We start from the raw sequence: 18359 nt of genomic DNA on the forward strand, positions 1-18359 counted from the left end.
GGAAACTTAAGATACATATTACTAAGTGAAAGAAGCCAATCTGAAAGGCTACTCATGATAGGATTCTAACTATATGATGTTCTGGAAAAGGCAAAATCAGGGAGACAGTATAAGATCAGTGGTTGCCAAAAGTTAGGGGGGAAGGAGGGATAAACAGAGGGGCATGGAGGATTTTTTGGGCAGTGAAACTAGTCTTTTTTTTATTTTTTAAAGATTTTATTTATTCATTTGAGACACAGAGATACAGAGAGAGAGAGAGCATGAGCAGGGAGAGAGGCAGAGGGAGAGGGAAAAGCAGGCTCCCCGCTGAGCCAGGAGCCCGATGCTGGGCTCAATCCCAGGACCTGAGCCGAAGGCAGATGCTTAACCATCTGAGCCACCCAGGCGCCCCTAGTGGAACTATTCTATGTGATACTATAATGGTGGATATACATTGCATTTGTCAAAATCCATGCAATGCACAACACTAAAGGCGAACTCTAAGTAACGTATGGGCTTTGGGTGATCATGATGTGTCGATGTCAGTGCATCTATTGTAACCAGTGTACCAGTTTGTTGGGGGTTGTTGATAGTGGAGAAGCTGTGCATGCTGGGGGGAAGTGGGCATATGGGCACTTTGTATTTTCTGCTTAATTTTGCTGTGAACCTAAAACTGCTCTAAAAAGTTAAGTTTATTAAAAAAAACAAATGCAAACATAAAAGTCAGTGAATGATATTCAGCACCCTTACTTTCAACGAATTGCATTTGGGGCTTTGAGCTTTTCATTTGTTTTGTTTTGAGCCTGCTCCGAAGAACATTGCACAGTTGCCTCTCAGATATTCAAGAATGCGCTCCTCCTCCCTCCCAGCTGAGATACTTGACCTTTAGCCTCTTTGTGTTGGAATTTAAGAATGGAGAACACAAGTGTCCCAGGAAATCAAGTAAACATCTTATAAGAAAATCTGTTGAGAAATTTCTGGCATGAATTTTGGGGTGCTCTGGGTGGTTTGAAAAGCATATGTGACTAATCTATAAACTGCCTAAGTTGTTAGGAGTGGGCTACATCTGACATCAGTCAGTGTGCTTTTCTTGTTGTTTGTGAAATTTGGCATCTTTTCACTCTTCTTCTGGTGAGATATCTTGACTTTCCTCTGGGGAACTTCCCTTGCTCGGCTCTCAGCCCAAGTGGGGCTCCACCCCCACTCAGGGCTGCAGCAGGAGACTCAGATGTAATCTAATAAGAGCACAGCAAGCCACAGGCAGCGGTGATTGCCTCAGAGCTAAAGGCAAGGATTTTCTTTCTTTTTTTTTTAGTTTTTTTTTTTTAAATTAACATACAAAGTATTATTTGTTTCAGGGGTACAGGTCTGTGATTCATCAGTCTTACACAATTCACAGCGCTCACCATAGCACATACCCTCTCCAATGTCCATCACCCAGCCACCCCATCCCTCCCACCCCACCCCCCACTCCAGCAACCCTCAGTTTGTTTCCTGAGATTAAGAGTCTTTTATGGTTTGTCTTTCTCTCTGGTTTCATCTTGTTTCATTTTTCCCTCCCTTCCCCTATGATCCTCTATCTTGTTTCTCAAATTCCTCATATCAGTGAGATCATATGATACTTGTCTTTCTCTGATTGACTTATTTCGCTTAGCATAATACCCTCTAGTTCCATCCATGTCGTTGCAAAAGGCAAGATTTCATTTTTTTGATGGCTGCATAATATTCCATTGTTCATATATACACCACATCTTCTTTATCCATTCATCTGTTGATGGACATCTAGGCTCTTTCCATAGTTTGGCTATTGTGGACATTGCTGCTATAAACATTGGGGTGCACGTGCCCCTTCGGATCCCTACATTTGTATCTTTGGGGTAAATACCCAGTAGAAGGCACGGATTTTCTTAAGTGACTGGCGTGATGTGGGGTGTGTGTGTTTGCTAGGCTAACAGGCAGCCTGGTGTAGAGGAGCATGCGTTCTGGAGCCCACTGTGCAGGTTTAAATCCCAGCTCCCCAGTCCCACCACCTACTAGCTGGTCACCTTGGGTAAGTCACTCATCCTCTCTGGGCCTCAGTTTTACCCTGTAAATTGGGACCAAGTATACTCCGTCCCTCATGGCACTATTATTGGGATTGAATGAGTACTCTCTGTAAGACCCGGCACAGTCTTGCCTCCTCATTTTCACCTGGGTTATGTAGTAGGCATCTCAGATTTAACATGCCCCAAACGAATTCTCTTTCATTGTCTCTTCCTCAGTTCAGTTAATGACAACTCCCTCCTTCCAGTTGTCTCAAGCCCACATCCTTGGAGTTGCCTTTGACCTCTCTTATTGTCTCTTTATAAACAAATTCTCCCAGTTCTACCTTCAAAATATATCCAGAATTCAACCACATCCGCGGATGCCAACCTGGTCCAAGCCACTGTCATCTCTTGTCTGGATTATGGCGTCATTGTCTCCTGAGTGGTCTCCCTGCTTCTGCCCTTGCCCCACTTCAGTTTCTTCTCAACAAGGAGCCAGAGTGAGCCTGATAAAATGCAAGTCCGAAAACATCGTCTCCTGCTGCCCTTGTATGCGTGCTGTTGCATCTCTGTCCTCAGCTCCTTCTTCTTTCCTGCTTGCTCCTTCTGCACCACACATCCCTTCTTTGACCTTTGCTCCTCTCTCAACACACTCTTTATTTTTTCAACACTTCCTCCTTTCCCCCCTCTCTGCTGGAACTGTGTGCCCGGACATCAGTTACCTTGACTTCCTCCGATCCTTACTCAGATGCCATTTTCTCAGTGAGAATATCCTGGCCCTCCACCCGATGTTGTAACCCGCCCCCCAGTCCTTCTGCCGTTCCCTCCTGTTTCATTTCTTAGCTCTCATCACCACCTGAAATACACTATGATTTACTTTTTTATCTTGTCTATTACAGGTCTGTATCCCCCACCCCCTTTTCAGCTCTGTAAGGACTGAATTTTTTTAAAGTTTATTCATTTTATGTAGTAATCTCTACATCCAAGGTGGGACTCAAACCCATGACCCTGAGATTAAGAGTCACTCTTCCAACTGAGCCAGATGGTGCCCCAGGACTGAATTTTTGTAAACCGTTGCATCTCAGTACCTAAAACAGTCCATGCAACACAGAAGGTACTTCGTGAACGTGTAATGCATGGATGGAAGAATAAGCGAACGAGGGAAAAAGATTAGCTTTGAAGTCCGATATTCATCAACACACAGTTTTGCAGGGTCTACTAGGTACTGGGGACTTGCTAGTCATTGGAATCATACTCAAGAAAAAGACTGTTTCAGAGTCCATTTACAGTCTGTGTAGAGCAAAAGGAGATGAGGAAACTATTCAAATCCAAATATAAAATCAGGAAGTATAGGGTGTACAAAAACTTTAGGAAGGACAACGATGAGAAAGCTTATAAAAGATGTCCAAGGTGTGGGGTAACTGAGCTGTCCCCGGGAAGTTCAGGAAGTGCAAGTAAAGGTGAAGAGGTGAAGGGTGAAGAGGGGGTAGGGTGGAGAGAGCCAAGAAGTCACTGAATCTGTGAGGCTGAGGTTAGCCCGAACTGAGGGAGTGGCTGAGAAATTGACTTCTCTTGCACGCAAACCTCTACCCAGATTAACTAAACAAACAAGCCAGTGACTACCAGTGATGTCCAAGTGAATGAAAAGCATTTCAAGGCATTCTTCAAAGTCCTACTAATTCTTGTGTCATTGAAAATGTAGAATAAAGAGTGAATACAAGATTCAGCTCTGCTCAGTTTCTGGATGTAGAGGAGAAATCATGCAGCTTTCCTTTTCACAAGACTACTAGAAAAAAACAGATCACAGCCTACATCAATGAGTGTGCTTTTCTGTTGTTTTTGATATTCAGCATCTATTCACTCTTTTTCTGGTGAAAGTTCTTTAATTTGAGGAGGTACAAAACATGTTGAGACGATAAACACCTTTCTAGGAGAACAGGTCCACTCCAAGCTTTTCAGTGATGCTCAGAGCCTCATGGCTGCCACCGACCCATGCCCAAGACATGTTTCCAGAAGTTCCCACTGTAGATCACAAATCCTTGTCCAGAACAGGTTGAGTCTACCAACTCTGAGCCAGCTCATAGTGGGTGTCCATTAACTATCTGTTGCCTAATCACATAGAGGTAGTGTTCGCTGGACAGACTTGAAATGAGATTGTCTGGGTTCAAAACCCTTCTTGACTAACTTAATTTTGTCCAAATTGCTTAGCTTTGTAAACCTCTGGTTCCTTGTTGGTAATAAGGAAATGATAAACTATTTCTATGATGGCGAAGTTGCAGGGCATCTGTCAAATACTTTGTCAAACATTCAGTGATGTTAGCAATTACTGTTGAAGGAGGAAAAAGAAGAACTACGTAATTGATTGTAGCCTCTCCCCTCTTTCCCCCTCAACACTGTGCTTCACTACTCAGCAGATGAACAACAGATGTTGACGGATGGGTTTTAGCTGGTGAATCTGTTGAAGACCCTGGACCTATCAGTTTCTCCATCTCTGGTGGGTGATCAGTCTGTTGTCACTGGGTTTGCACTGTGGGAGAGAGAGTTCTGCAGGCATTGCTTGAGTGCCAACTGTATACCAGGCATTGTTCTGATGGTAGGGGCTCAGTGGTGGAGAGCGATGGGGATTGGCCCTGCTCTCATGGAGCTGACCTTCTAGCGGGAAGTGTGAGGAGAGGAAGAAGCACCATTACTAAGAGGCTGTGTCAGGGCTGTTCTTTACCGGTTCTTACAGGCAGCCTGAGACACAGGGAGATTACAGGATAAGATACTCAGCTCAAAGCTACCAATGGGTACAGAGTTGGGATTTGAGCCCAACTCAGTGTTTTGGGAGAGGAGACATGGTCTGGCAGGAACCATGCATGTACAGTGAAGTGGAAAGAGCAGAAATTTAAAAATGTATATATGTATATATAAAATATTAAATAGTATAGAGTATAACTAATTTTAAGGCCATCAAAGATTAGAATAAAGTCTGGAAGGAAAGATACCAAATGGTTAGGTAGCTGGGTTAGGGTTTTGGAATGGGGGGCAGGGACATTTTTCTTCTTTTCTCTTTCCAATTTGTAAAACGTGATTGTATTACTTGAATGCTTTAAAAATGGCTAAGGAAGTTGGCCAAGGAAAGAAGAGAGCTCGAAACCCACATGCCAGGACCCACACTTCCGTGGACCAGCTATGTGGCCCAGAAGTAGTCACTCCTCTGGGGTCCCAGACGTCCCAGTATCCACCCTGCAGTGCTCCCTACAGTTCTGTTTGAATGCCTTTCCCCGCTTTTTGCTTGCTCTTCAACAGCCTGATCTAGTGTCACTGTTTTTTCAAAGCCTTCCTAGAATCTACTGACTCCTTGCGATCTCTCTAGTTTGTCCACAGCCATCCCAGTACCAGTCAAGCGGTCCCCACTTATCCACAGTTTTACTTTCCATAGTTTCAATTACCAGTGGCCAGCCATGGTCTGGAGGCAGATGCTCCTCCTGACAGATTGCCCGAAGGTCAAGAGTAGACTAGGGCTATGTCACAATACCTGCATCATTCACCTCTCTTCATCTCTGACCTCGCAGGCATTTTATCATCCGATATCATCATCACAAGAAGAAGGGTAAGTTCAGTATAATAAGATATTTTGAGAGAGAGAGATCACATTCACATGACTTTTATTACAGTATATCATTATAATTGTTCTATTTTATTATTAATTATTGTTGTTAATCTCTTACTGTGCCTAATATATAAATTAAACTTTAGGTCTGTATGTATAGGAACAAGCATAGTATATATAGGGTTTGTTGCTAACAGCATCCACTGCGGGTTTTGGAAAGTATACCAAGGGGGGACCACTTAGCTGGGTGTCTGGGGGGCCAGACACTCAGCAAAGTTCTCTGTATAGGTCACCTGTTTCAATCCTCAAAATAATTCAGTGATGCCCACAAGTAATTTCCAGCCCACTCTGCAGAAGAAGAACTTGTCCTTCAGAGAAGTTTTGTTACTTGCCCAAGAGGGCAGAGTCCACTCAGGTCTCCCTGAGCAGAAAGGCTGTGTCCTTACTGCTCTACTCAGAGATTGCTCAGGGTCACTTTATGTCTGTGCCTTCAGCAAGCTGCCATGGTGCCTGGCACGTGGTCACTAATATTGGTTGAATGAATGAATGGTTACTAATATTGGCTGAAAGAATGAATGTCAGAATACGCCATTTTTGGAGTTTCAGTGCATGGTAACCATGCGCAAATAAATCCACAACAACATTACCATGTGTTGAGTGCCTGTCCTGTCCTAGGTGTGCCTGTTATCCCAGTTAATCTCCACTTTAACCTGACAAATAGGCATTACACTGTGTCTATTTTACAGAGGAGAAAACTGAAATTCTAAAGCGCAACTTGCCCCAGGGCGCCTGGGTGGCTCAGTCGGTTAAGCGTCTGACTTCAGCTCATGTCAATGTCTCAAGGTCCTGGGATCCAGCCCCATGTCGGGCTCTGGGCTCAGTGAGGCGTCTGCTTGTCCCTCTCCCTCTCCCTCTGTCCCTCTCCCTGCTCATACTTTCTCTGCTCTCTCTCAAATACATAAATAAAATCTTTAAAAAAAAGTGCAACTTGCCCCAAATCATACCACACTTAGATGGTACACTGGGAGGGTGGTCACTTTGTTGGGCCTTTGTGATCTTCCCCAAGGGGATACCAGAATCTTTGACATTTGTAGCTGAACATCTTACTGGCAGAAAGAGAAATACAAAGTGAGAGCGTTCACAAACCAAATGACTTTGCAAGAGCAAAGGATTACAGGGTCCTTTTAGAATTTATTTTCCAAGTGTTCATTACATCTAACAGAAGGAGAAACTGAAAGCCAAGGGCTCCCAAGTCAGTCCTGATTCATAATTAGAAATTAAGACAAAGCAAATCTGAAAGTGTAACTTGTGGATGTGGAAAAAAACCCTCATTCTCGGTCACTGTTGTGTAAATGCCAATTGGTACAACCTCTGATTGAGAGTATCTAGCAAACTTCTAAATGTCTGGGCCCTTTGACCCAGGAAACCTATTTTTAGGGGTGTATGTATTTGGATATGTGAAAAAATTTGCTGACACAAGAATATTTATCCCAAAATTTAATGTCATAACAAAGGAGTAGAAAATCTAAGTGCCCATTGATATAGGTCTAGTTAAACAAACTTTAGTAGGCTATACAGTGGAATAGTAGAAGTTATTTAATAGAATTAAGTAGAGCAATGTGTGATGATGGAGAATGTCTTCAACATATATCACGATGTGAAGGAAGCCAGGTGTACAAAAGGGCATACAGGACGCTATAATTTTTATGAAATAGTGAAAACTTACTTCTCTCTATGTAAGTGTAAGTATGAATGCTGCCTGCTCCTTCCTATAGTAAGAGGAGAATCCAGGGAAGGAGAAAGAATGATTTTCTACACATATCACTTTGTTCTATTTGACTTTTAGTCCACGTATATTTATTGTATTTATCATCAAAAAACAAATACCCTTTTTAAAGGGGTTGTTTTATGGCAGGTCTTTGATGTTTTTACAAGCCAGAATAATACTAGTCTATTCAGTTGAGTAAGGAATGGGTGCCAACCTCTGTTACACATTAGGTGATTTTGGACCTTGCACAATATTCAATATAGGAGAAAGTTCATGCCCAGGGCGAAGGGGTGGAGAAAGACACAGCAAGATCAGAGAGCAGATAAATGAATCCCCAGCAAAACCAACATTTCTCATCCCATTTCCACATAATTTTGTTTAGATCTAGGATTGTGAGAACAAGTCTATGAATTCAGTTTGGAAAGTGTGGAATAATGGGTGCCAGAAATAAAACTTTGGTTGGTCATTCATTCATTTATTCATTCAACAACCACTTGTGGATGCCACTTTGAGTGCTGGGATACGAAAAGAATAAACTTCAATTCTTGCCAACGTAGCCCTGAGAAAACTCATAGTCTAGTTGGGAGACGACATCTTGAAAAAATTTTTAGAGGATGTGTTCCAGGGCTGGGCTAGCCAGACCAGAGCTTCTGAGATCTGTATTGTCCTAGGAGATCTACTGGCATCTGTGGTATTCTGCTAGGAAAGTGTTCCATTTGGAGATCAAACCCAGTTTAGTAGCTACATGGGATCAGGAAAAGCTTCTTTCCTGAGGATGTCACATAGAAGGAGACGTAACATAGGAGTTAGGAGGGGGCAAGGAACGACATCTCTGAAGGTCCCGTGCTAGGGAAGAGCTTAGGCTGGTTGGGGACAGAGAGAAGGCCAGCAGGTCTGGAGTGCTTTAGGGTTGGGGAGAGACGTGCAGGCTGGAGGAGTAGCTAGGAGCTTACATGTTTGCTTGCTATGTCTAGAGCAAGTGGAGAGGTGAGATAATCAGAATTATGTTTCAAGAGTTGCTTCTTTACAAAGATTGGTTTAAAAGGAAGCTCCTACCCTGTCTGTGGTGGAGAAAATGGATGGAGGAGGTAGGGAGGGTGGATTTGGAAAGAATGGTTGGAAGTCCTTCAGAGGTGAGAAAGAGGGTAGACTTTCTCTTGGACTAAGCCAGTGGTAGTGGAGATGACCAAAGTGGATACTTAATACATAATTTTTAGGCAGAAGGAACCAACTTCTAGGCAGATGTGTGGGATGAGAGAGAGGAAAGGAGCACAGAAGACTCAGACATTCCTAGCTTGAGCAATGGGACAGGGATGTGGGTTCTTTTTACCAAATTTCAAAAGATTAGAAAAGGGTTCCCTGACCGGCTTGGCCCTTGATCTCAGGGTCATGAGCACAATTCTGGTGAGACGGGTTCTCATCTTTCCAGTGTCTTGGATCCTCCTTCTGCCCTCCTTTTGAAGAGAAAACTCTTCAAAACAAGTCATCTCGCTTACTGATACCACATTCTCTTCACGCACACTCTCGTGAACCTACACTTATCGGGCTTTGTCCTCCACATTCCTCTGAAACTGTTCTTGTCAAGAGTACCAATAACTCCTTGTCTGGTCTCAGCCTCTTGTCTCAGGGGTCACTCTTGCCAGCTCCCCAGTTTGGGGGGGACTTTGGTGTGATGGTCCATTATTAAAATCCCATCTTTGCTTCTTTCCTTCCTTTTCTCTTACTCCATTGTACTTACCTGGTGTGACGGGCTGAATGGTGCCCCCCATCCCATTCATATGTTGAAGTCCTCACCCCCAGTACCTCAGAATGTGACCGGATTTGGAGACAGGGCCTTTAAAGAGGTAATTAAGTTACAGTGAGGTCATTAGGGTGAGCCCTAACCTGATAAATCTGGTGTCCTTAGAAGAAGAAGAAATTGGAATGGAGAAGGGCACCTGGGTGGCTCAGTCAGTTAAGCGTCTGACTCATGATCTCATCTCAGATCATGATTTCAGGGTTGTGAGATCGAGATCTGTGTCGGGCTCTGCCCTGGGCATGGAGCCTGCTTAAGATTCTCTCTCTCTCCCTCTTCCTCCGCCCCTTCCCCCACTTAAAAAAAATAAAAAGCATAAAGAAAAAGAAATTGGAATGGACACACAAAGGGAAGACCATGTGAGGACACAGTGAAAAGGTAGCCATCTACAAGCCAAGGAGAGAGACCTCAGAGGAAATCAGCCCCGTGGGTATCTTGATGTCAGCTTCCAGAACGGGGAGACAATAAATTTCTGTTGGTTGAGCCACAACAGACTGTGTGGCTTTGTTACGTCAGCCCTGGCAAATCCAGCAAACCCCAACATCCTCATTCCCACGCTTTGCCCACTTTTGCCCTTTCTCCTAGGCAGCAGGGAGTAGCCAGACAAAAGAGCACCCCTTCATCGACTGGCCTTTCTTTAAATTCCTGACCACTTCATGATACCCTGAGAACCTCTCTGGTTTCCCTACTCCGTCTATTCTGCTGGTCTCCTGCAATTCTACCAGCACTCACCCACTCTCAGTAGGTGGATGACCTCATTCCACTGAGAAGTAGTCAAAAGAGGATGCCCCCACGTCACTGTCAGCCAACCCAATAACCTAACCCTGAAAGCCATGGTCTCCATCTTCCTTCTGCGAGGTAGCAGAGCTTCCACACCCACGCCCCTGTGCCTCCTCGGTTCCTCTCACCTGCACATGAACTTTTCACAAATTTTAAGCTTTTTCCAGCAATTTCCCCACTCTTCTGCATTATCAGCCGTTGCCTGTCTCTTGGGCTATCCAGTCATCCTACAGACATAATGCTATAGGTCTCTCCTCGGAGAAAGGAGAGACTACACGGTGTCCCTCTTGCTGTGTCCTCATTTCGCTACTCTTTTGACAGAAAACTCTTCAAAACAAGTCATCTCGCTTACTGATACCACACTCTCTTCACGCACACTCTCGTGAACCTACTCTTATCGGGCTTTGTCCTCCACATTCCTCTGAAACTGTTCTTGTCAAGAGTACCAATAACTCCCTGTCTGGTCTCAGCCTCTTGTCTCAGGGGTCACTCTTGCCAGCTCCCTCTGCTGGAACTCTTCTCATCTTTCTGACCTCTCCTACAGGGACCCCCCCACCCCCCCCGGGTGAGTCTCTGAAACTGCTGTTTCTGCACACGCTCTCTATGTGATCTTATTTATCCTCTGGGCTTTAAAAACTATCTGCATGATAAAGCCTCCCATATTTATGTTTCCAGCACTGACCCCTTGAATTCCAGATATTTATACCCAAGTAGCTACTTGATGTCTCCTCCTGGGGGGTCTAATAGGCATCTTAAACTTACCTCCAAAAGCAAATTTTTGTTTGGTGCCTTTTCCCCCAAACCACATCTCCTTCAGCCCCGGTTTTCCCATCACTATGATTGGCAATGCTGCCCTTCTTTTGGTCAGTTACTCAGACCAAAATTCTTGGAGTCCTCTTCGACTCCTCTTTCTTGCAAACCCCGCATCCAACTCATCAGTAAATCCTGTTGCTTCTACTTTCAAAATGTATCCAGAATCCAACTGCTTGTTTTCTTTGCCACTTTTGTTACTACTTCCCTAGTCAAAGTCATCATAACTGGTCTCCGCCTTTCCACCCCTACTTTCCTACAATTATTCTCAACACAGAAGCCAGATTGAGCCTTTCAAATATCATGCCTGATCAAGTCACCCAGTGACCTTGAATAGGTTAAAAATAAAATTCCCTGTCCAAAAAGTCCTTATCCCGTCCCACGGGGCTATCAGTGATCTGGCCCTCTGCTACCCTCTGAACGTTCCTGTTCTGCCTCCCTTAACCCTGCATTCCGGCTCCAATGGCCTTCTTCTGCTCCTGGAACAGGCCAAGGGCCTTTCTTTCTTTCTCCTCAGAGGTGTTTTTTTTTTTTTTTTGCCTCAGCCATGACTTCTGTTATTCCTTCCATCTGGAAAACTTTTGCCCCAGGAAGTCCTGTGGCTTGATTTTTCACTATCCTTATGTCTCTGCTGAATGTCACAGATGGTCCTAGTGTTAAGGAACCTTGAGAGAGGGCAGGAGTTGTCTGAGACTAGCCACTTGATTATTTATTGAACCACCACTTAGAGTGCTTGCTGCATGCCAGACACTTCCAAGCACATCCCATGGATTCTAGAATTACATCCCTAGCCTCACAGAGCAGGTAGTAATCGCTAACATGTGTTGAGCACTTAGCATGTGCCAGGCATTGTGCTAAACACATTGCAAATATGACCTCTCTTAATCCTCATCATACCCCATGAAGTAGGTACTGCTATGATCCCTGCTTTATATCTGAAGCACAGAGAGGTCAAGTAACTTGCCCCATACCACTCCAGTAGTGGGTAGTGGAGCTGGATTTGAACCCAGGCTTAACTACTGATGTCACTTGAGTTAAGGGGTAAAGGGTGAGGCTTGAGTGGAGCTTTTGAAGGGGGTGGAGCAGGCATTTGTCAAGGCGAAGAAGTAGAGGTAGAGATCTCCCAGCAGTAGACTTTGCTTGTAGGCAGGTGCAGAGGCAGGCAGTCAGCCTGGACACTTTCCAGGATCAGGTGTGGCTAAAATGTAAAGGGCAAGGCTGATAAAAGGAGCGGGCGGAGAAGTATGAAGCGATAGTGTCTGTTTTCCGGACACCTGCAGAGAAAGCTCAAGGCCGGGGCTTTTCCCTGGAAATGCAGTCTGGTCTTTCTCTGCTCAGGAGGCTGGAGTGAGCGGCTGTAGGAGTAGAGGTCTTTCAAGTTCTTTAAGTCTTTATTGGTCCGGCCGGCCACGGAACTTTGGAGGAGGGGGTGGGTGGGAAAGGAAGCCGATAAAGGGGAGGTGCAGTTTCAGAACCGGCCTAGCTCTCTCCTCTCTTGCTGACCGGCCTCTGGCGGGTCTCTCCTCCAACTTGGCCCGGCAGACCCCTCAGGGGACACCAATGGCCAACCACAGATTCAGTTCCGTGTCCGAGGAAGAACCCTGCTGCAACATTTCCAAGAAAACCCAGATCTGTCTCTGCGTCTTTTTTGGTCTCCTGATCGCGGTGATCATCGCGGTGCCGGTCGGGATCTTGATGGGGCGCCCTCCGGCCAAGCAGTGGAAGGGGCAGGGCACCACTGCCCATTTGTCCGAGATCCTCCTGGGACGGTGCTACACCTACACTCAAATCGTGCGACCTGAGCTGGGGTAAGTCGGCGTCCGTGGCGCGCGGCTGGGCACGGCTGGGCACCGCGCGCGAAACAAAGCCTCTTCTATTCCGGGTCAGCAGAGAGCCCGCTGGCCAGGGCTGAGTAGGGAGGGCTGGCCTTGCGACTCCGTGCCACTCGCCAGAGCGCTTGGCCTTGGCACCGAGCGTGCGGACGGGGAGCGCGGGGCTGACGGGTCCAGCCGGCTCAGCGGCCGAAGCCCCCGCGGAGATGCCCGCCTTTTGCGCAAGGTGCTCGGAGCCGGGCGGGTCCTGCGCAGCAGCCCGGCTCGGAGCTCCCTGCCCGGCTGCTGGCGCGAAGGTAGCTGGTAGGTGTGTGCGTGTGGATGGGGATCGCTGGCGTTTTCTACGCCAGGGGTTGGGGGAGCATCAGAGGGGCCAGACCACTAACGTGAGTTTGTTTCATGAATATAAAACAGTACTTCTTGCGCGCCCAGAGTTACAGGGGACCAGAGAACTCAAAACAATAACCCAAACCAAAACTAAAACAATAACTTTTTAAAAAAAAGATTTTATTTACTTATTTGACAGAGAGAGACACAGCGAGAGAGGGAACACAAGCAGGGGGAGTGGGAGAGGGAGAAGAATACTTCCCGCTCGGCAGGGAGCCCGATGCGGGGCTCGATCCCAGGACCCTGGGATCCTGACCTGAGCGGAAGGCAGACGCTTAAAGACTGAGCCACCCAGGCGCCCCAAAACAATAACAACCTTTAAAACTGAGATAAAATTTACACTGTAAGGTGCGTCAGCTGGGTGGATCTGTACAGACCCTGAAAAGACCCCCCCACATCAGTCTGTGGAAACTTTCCGGCCGGTTCCTCATGCCTCCTGCCAGCTAGTTCCTAATGTCCCCCAAAGGGAACCGCTCGTTTTCTTGACTTCCATTCCCAGGGTTTGGTTTCACCCAGAGAACTCATTTTTGAAGTTGTTCATAGAGGGGAACCAGCCAGAAGTAAAAAGCTATCCCTCAGGCTGCCCAAGGCGAGCACTGGGAGCCACGGTTTCTGCTGTAAATTTGAGATTTCGCAATTAATTCCGCTTGCAGAACCTCAGAAACTCGCGGAGCTGAGCGGTAAAACCGTATCCCAACGCCCGACCCCGCCCGCCTCCCAGCGCGCTCTCAGCCCACCGATCCTAATGCAGATACCGGGCGGTCTCGCTTGCACATTTTTCAAGGCCAAAGATTGCCAGGATCCCTTAAGTGCTTTGTTTCCAAGTAATTAAATAGTTAATGGAGAAACCAGCAGTTGACGCGTTCCTTCAGGTTACACTTCAAGTATCAATAAAATCAAGCGCTATCCGATCTGACACAGTAATGATAATAGCGGTCTTTTTTAAAAATATATATATATTTTTATTATGTTATGTTAATCACCATACATTACATCATTAGTTTTTGATGTAGTGTTCCATGATTCATTGGTTGTGTATAACACTCAGTGCTCCATGCAGAACGTGCCCTCCTCAATACCCATCACCAGGGTAACCCATCCTCCCACCCCCCTCCCCTCTAGAACCCTCAGTTTGTTTTTCAGAGTCCATCGTCTCTCATGGTTCGTCTCCCCCTCCGATTTCCCCCCCTTCATTCTTCCCCTCCTGCTATCTTCTTCTTCTTCTTCTTTTTTTAACGTATAATGTATTATTTGTTTCAGAGTTACGGATCTGTGATTCAACAGTCTTGCACAATTCACAACACTCACCACAGCACATACCCTCCCCAATGTCCATCACCCAGCTGCCCCATCCCTCTCACCCCCCACCACTCCAGCAACCCTCAGTTTGTTTCCTGAGATTAAGAATTCCTCATATCAGTGAGGTCATATGATACATGTCTTTCTCTGATTGACTTATTTCGCTCAGCATTATACCCTCCAGTTCTATCCATGTCGTTGCAAATGGCAAGATTTCATTTCTTTTGATGGCTGCATAATATTCCATTGTGTATATATATATATATATATATATATATATATATATATATATACCACTTCTTCTTTATCCATTCATCTGTCGATGGACATCTTGTAATAGCGGTCTTTTAATTTTCATCTTAGTGTAACAGTTTTAAAATTTTTGTTGCTGTTCAATCATCTTTGGTAAATTCACACTATTGGTTAGATCATCACCGCTGAATGGCAAGCAAGATGCATCACAGAAGTCACATGACTTTCTAATGTTTGTCAGGGCACTTGCTCAGTATTAAACACACACGCTCACACACAAATATAGATATAGATATAGATCTCCAACATATACACATACGCATACATATATATGCATATGTGTAATGTTCAAAAATAACAAAAGAGGATATCTGTTGTTAATAATTTTTGAACATCCTTCCAGATATCTCACAATATGCACGCACACACACACACACACACACACTATATATATATATATATATGTATATATATGTTAGTAATTAATATGGTCCTACGTGCCAGGCACTTAAGAAATATCAAATCATTGAGGCCTTCAACAACTATATGAGTCACTTATCACCGCCATCCCCATTTTACATATGAACAAACTGAAGGAGAGAGTGTGAGTAAATTGCCCAAATTTTGGCTCCAGAAACTGAACTCAGCCACTACACTATGCCTATGCTGCTTATATGTGTTCTGTAAGTAGAGTGTCAATAAAATATACTGACCATGCGTGGGACTTTTTGAAAAGAAAGGGGACGCTCTTAATAATTATATGGAGTCAATAGACTTTTACTAGAACATGTGGTCACTTTATCCTTGGGTGGTTTAAGAGCATAAACACAGGAGCCACACTGCCTGGGTTTAAATCTTGGCTCTGTCACAGTGTAATTTTGGGCAAATTACTTACTTTCTCTGTGCTGCAGTGCTCTTCACTGTAAAATGGAATGATGGGGGCCCCTGGGTGGCTCAGTTGTTAAGCGTCTGCCTTCAGCTCAGGTCATGATCCCAGGGTCCTGGGATTGAGCCCCGCATGGGGCTCCCTGCTCAGCGGGAAGCCTGCTTCTCCCTCTCCTACTCTCCCCTACTTATGTCCCTCTCTGTCAAATGAATAAATAAAATCTTAAAAAAAAAAAATAGAATGATGGTACCCACCACATGTGGGAATTCTGAGGATCAGGAGGAATAATCTTGATGTGTACTGAGTGCTCATAATGCTATTGTTTTCTGAATTTCAGTATCCCAGACATCTTAGACAATAATAAATATAGATCAAGGCCAACATCAAAATGGATACCTAGTATTAAATTTATTTAAATCACAATCCAGCAAATCAGTCCTCTGATGATAGAATTTATGTCATTTCTAATTTTTTTTTTTTTTTTTTTTTACTGCTCTTGTTTTTTAAATTAAACACATGACCTTGGAGATCTTTCAGTGTTGGTACATGTAGATTTACCACATTCTTTTTAACAGCTCATGGTATCCCACAGGGTAGAGGTAACTATTTGGACAGAAAATTAGTTACCAATTTTCAGTCCTGTTCATTCATTCAACAGATACTTGCTGAGCATCCACTACGTTCTAAGCAGCGATCTATTACGGACAACACAGGAGTGGATGACAAACTTCCCACTCTCACGAAACTTTCATCTCGGTTGGGAGTCACATGCTTCAGTGAACATCTTTGTACATATATTTTTGTGCACTTACAGGAGTGTTTTTGTAGGATAGTTGTCTGGTGGTGGAATTGCTGGATCAAAGGGAGGATCATGCATATTTTAAATTTTGATAAGAATTTCTAAATTCCCTCCAAAATAATAGTACCATTTTAGGCTCCCATTACCATCTATCACAGGACATGCTTTCCATTGCTCAACAGTACCAATTTTTTTTTTTTTACTTATGAGAAAAATAGCACCTAATTGTTTTCTGATTATCAGAGGGTCTCAGCATGTTGTAAATATTTACTGGTCATTTATATTTTTATCTGTGAATTTTCTGTTCAGACCCTTGCTAATTTCTACTGAGTTGCTTATTTATTTTTTTTTAGGGGGGTTCTTTATATATTGTAGATCCTATATATGGTATTTTCTTCCTCTCTGTTCATTGTCCTTGGAACCCTTGTACTTTCTGTTGCCCCCTACTCCCGAGACTTTAACTTCAAGGTTATGACTCTTTGATCAATAATCTCTTTCTTTCTATGTTGTTGCAACAAACATCTTTGTTGTTGCAACAAAACATGGCATGCTGATGTTTTCTCTTTTAGTCATACCCTCTTAGCATTAGAAATCTTTTCCTTGGGGCACCTGGGTGGCTCAGTTGGTTAAGCCTCCCACTGTTTGTTGGTTTCCTCTCAGGTCATGATTTCAGGGTCCTAGGATGAGCCTCTTGAGTCAGACTCCACGCTCAGCAGGGAGTCTGCCTGAGTTTCTCTCTCTCCTTCTGCCCCCCTCCCTGCACCTGCTGCCCCCCGCCCCCTGTGCACGTGTGCTCGTGCTCTCTCTCAAATAAATAAATAAAAATCTTTAAAAAAAAGAAAAATATTTTCTCTGATGAGTTTTGAAATCATTCCTGTGATCCTCTTCTCACATCCCTCCCTTGCTGGGGTCTCCTGCTTTGGCCTTTTGTATTGGGCCAAAGCATCCAGTTATGTCAATTATTCAACCTTGTAGCTTCTCAGTATTTCTTTGTAGGTCTTAGGACTTTATGTTCTTCATATATTCCTTTTCCTTCGTTTTCCTTTTCCAAAGTCTCTTACCCCCATAGAAGTTTCTTTTTGCCAGTCTTTGAGTATGGGTAGGCAGGCATTGAAACTTGTCCCTGCTTATCAAGCTGGGACTTTCTGAAGTTTGACCAGGAGCATTAAATGCAGAGCACCCCCGAACAGATGACACCTGGTTCTGCTGTCTCAAGATCACATCCAGGAGCTGCATTCTGTCCTGAGATGGCCCTGGGCTCGTGGGACCTGAGAGACATGTGGCCAAGACTCACCAGAGTGTTAGCAGATGGTTAGTGCTATTGATACTGTGGGAGAGAGTCACCTGTCCGGGCAATAGTCGGGAGCCAGGGAATGTGGGTGGGTGGAGCAGAGTCTGCAGGAGGGGATGGAGAGCCACCACACCCAGAGTAAGATGGGCTCTAGAAAGGCACCCAGAGGTACATTTCAGTTCCAGGAAGCTTCTCGCCTTGGAGAAAACCAGCCCTCCCCATAAATTTTAGCCATCAGTGATAGCTGCTGGCTGTTTAGGGACAGGAGCAGGCATTCCTTTGACAGCTGTCTTCACCTGCACCATACAAGCTGGGGTTCCCAAAGGGAGAGACTGTTTTATAGTCATACCCTCTGTCGTCCAGCACCCTCTGTCATCCAGCACATTGCTCATCACATTATAGTCCCTTAGTAGATGCTTGCTACGTTGCACTCAGTCAAGTCCACATCATGCTGGTGGAAGCATAAACATACACAGTGAGAGACGTAATAGAGAACATTCTTCATCTGTTTTACTCTGCTTGCTGTTGATCACAGACAGCTAGATCATCTGCACTGGGACTTGTTTCTGATTCCTTTTTCTTCATTTCTCAATTTCCTTTTGCTTCTCCTTCCTCTTCAAAATTTCTAGCAAGATTTCTCAGGGGCCAATTCTTTGTTTTTACTTCCCCAGGCCTCCCATTTCAATGACTTTAGCATTTGATTCACTTCTACTCAGTAAAATTCGTGAGTTCAAAAGGTACAACATAGCAAATTCCTACAAACACATAGTAAAGACTCCTTGTGTGCCTGGCGCTAGGGTTACTGGGGGGTGGGGGAGGGGTTGCTTCAGAGAGGAAGAAAACACCAGTCCTGCTGTCCAGG

The 18359-nt window shown here is 44.7% G+C and overlaps 1 protein-coding gene across 1 annotated transcript in view; it reads left to right on the forward strand.

Annotated features, from left to right (window-relative positions):
* The first annotated feature begins 12201 nt into the window (after window positions 1-12201).
* The window catches only part of CD38 (CD38 molecule), a 39526-nt gene continuing 33368 nt past the window's right edge, over window positions 12202-18359 (forward strand). Inside the window, exon 1 of the mRNA XM_036096544.2 lies at window positions 12202-12559. Within this exon, the coding sequence (XP_035952437.2) occupies window positions 12312-12559 (248 nt within the window). The 5' untranslated portion in view covers window positions 12202-12311. The remainder of the gene's footprint in view (window positions 12560-18359) is intronic.

Source organism: Halichoerus grypus, chromosome 3, assembly GCF_964656455.1.
Source record: "Halichoerus grypus chromosome 3, mHalGry1.hap1.1, whole genome shotgun sequence".
Classification (NCBI taxonomy): domain Eukaryota; kingdom Metazoa; phylum Chordata; class Mammalia; order Carnivora; family Phocidae; genus Halichoerus; species Halichoerus grypus.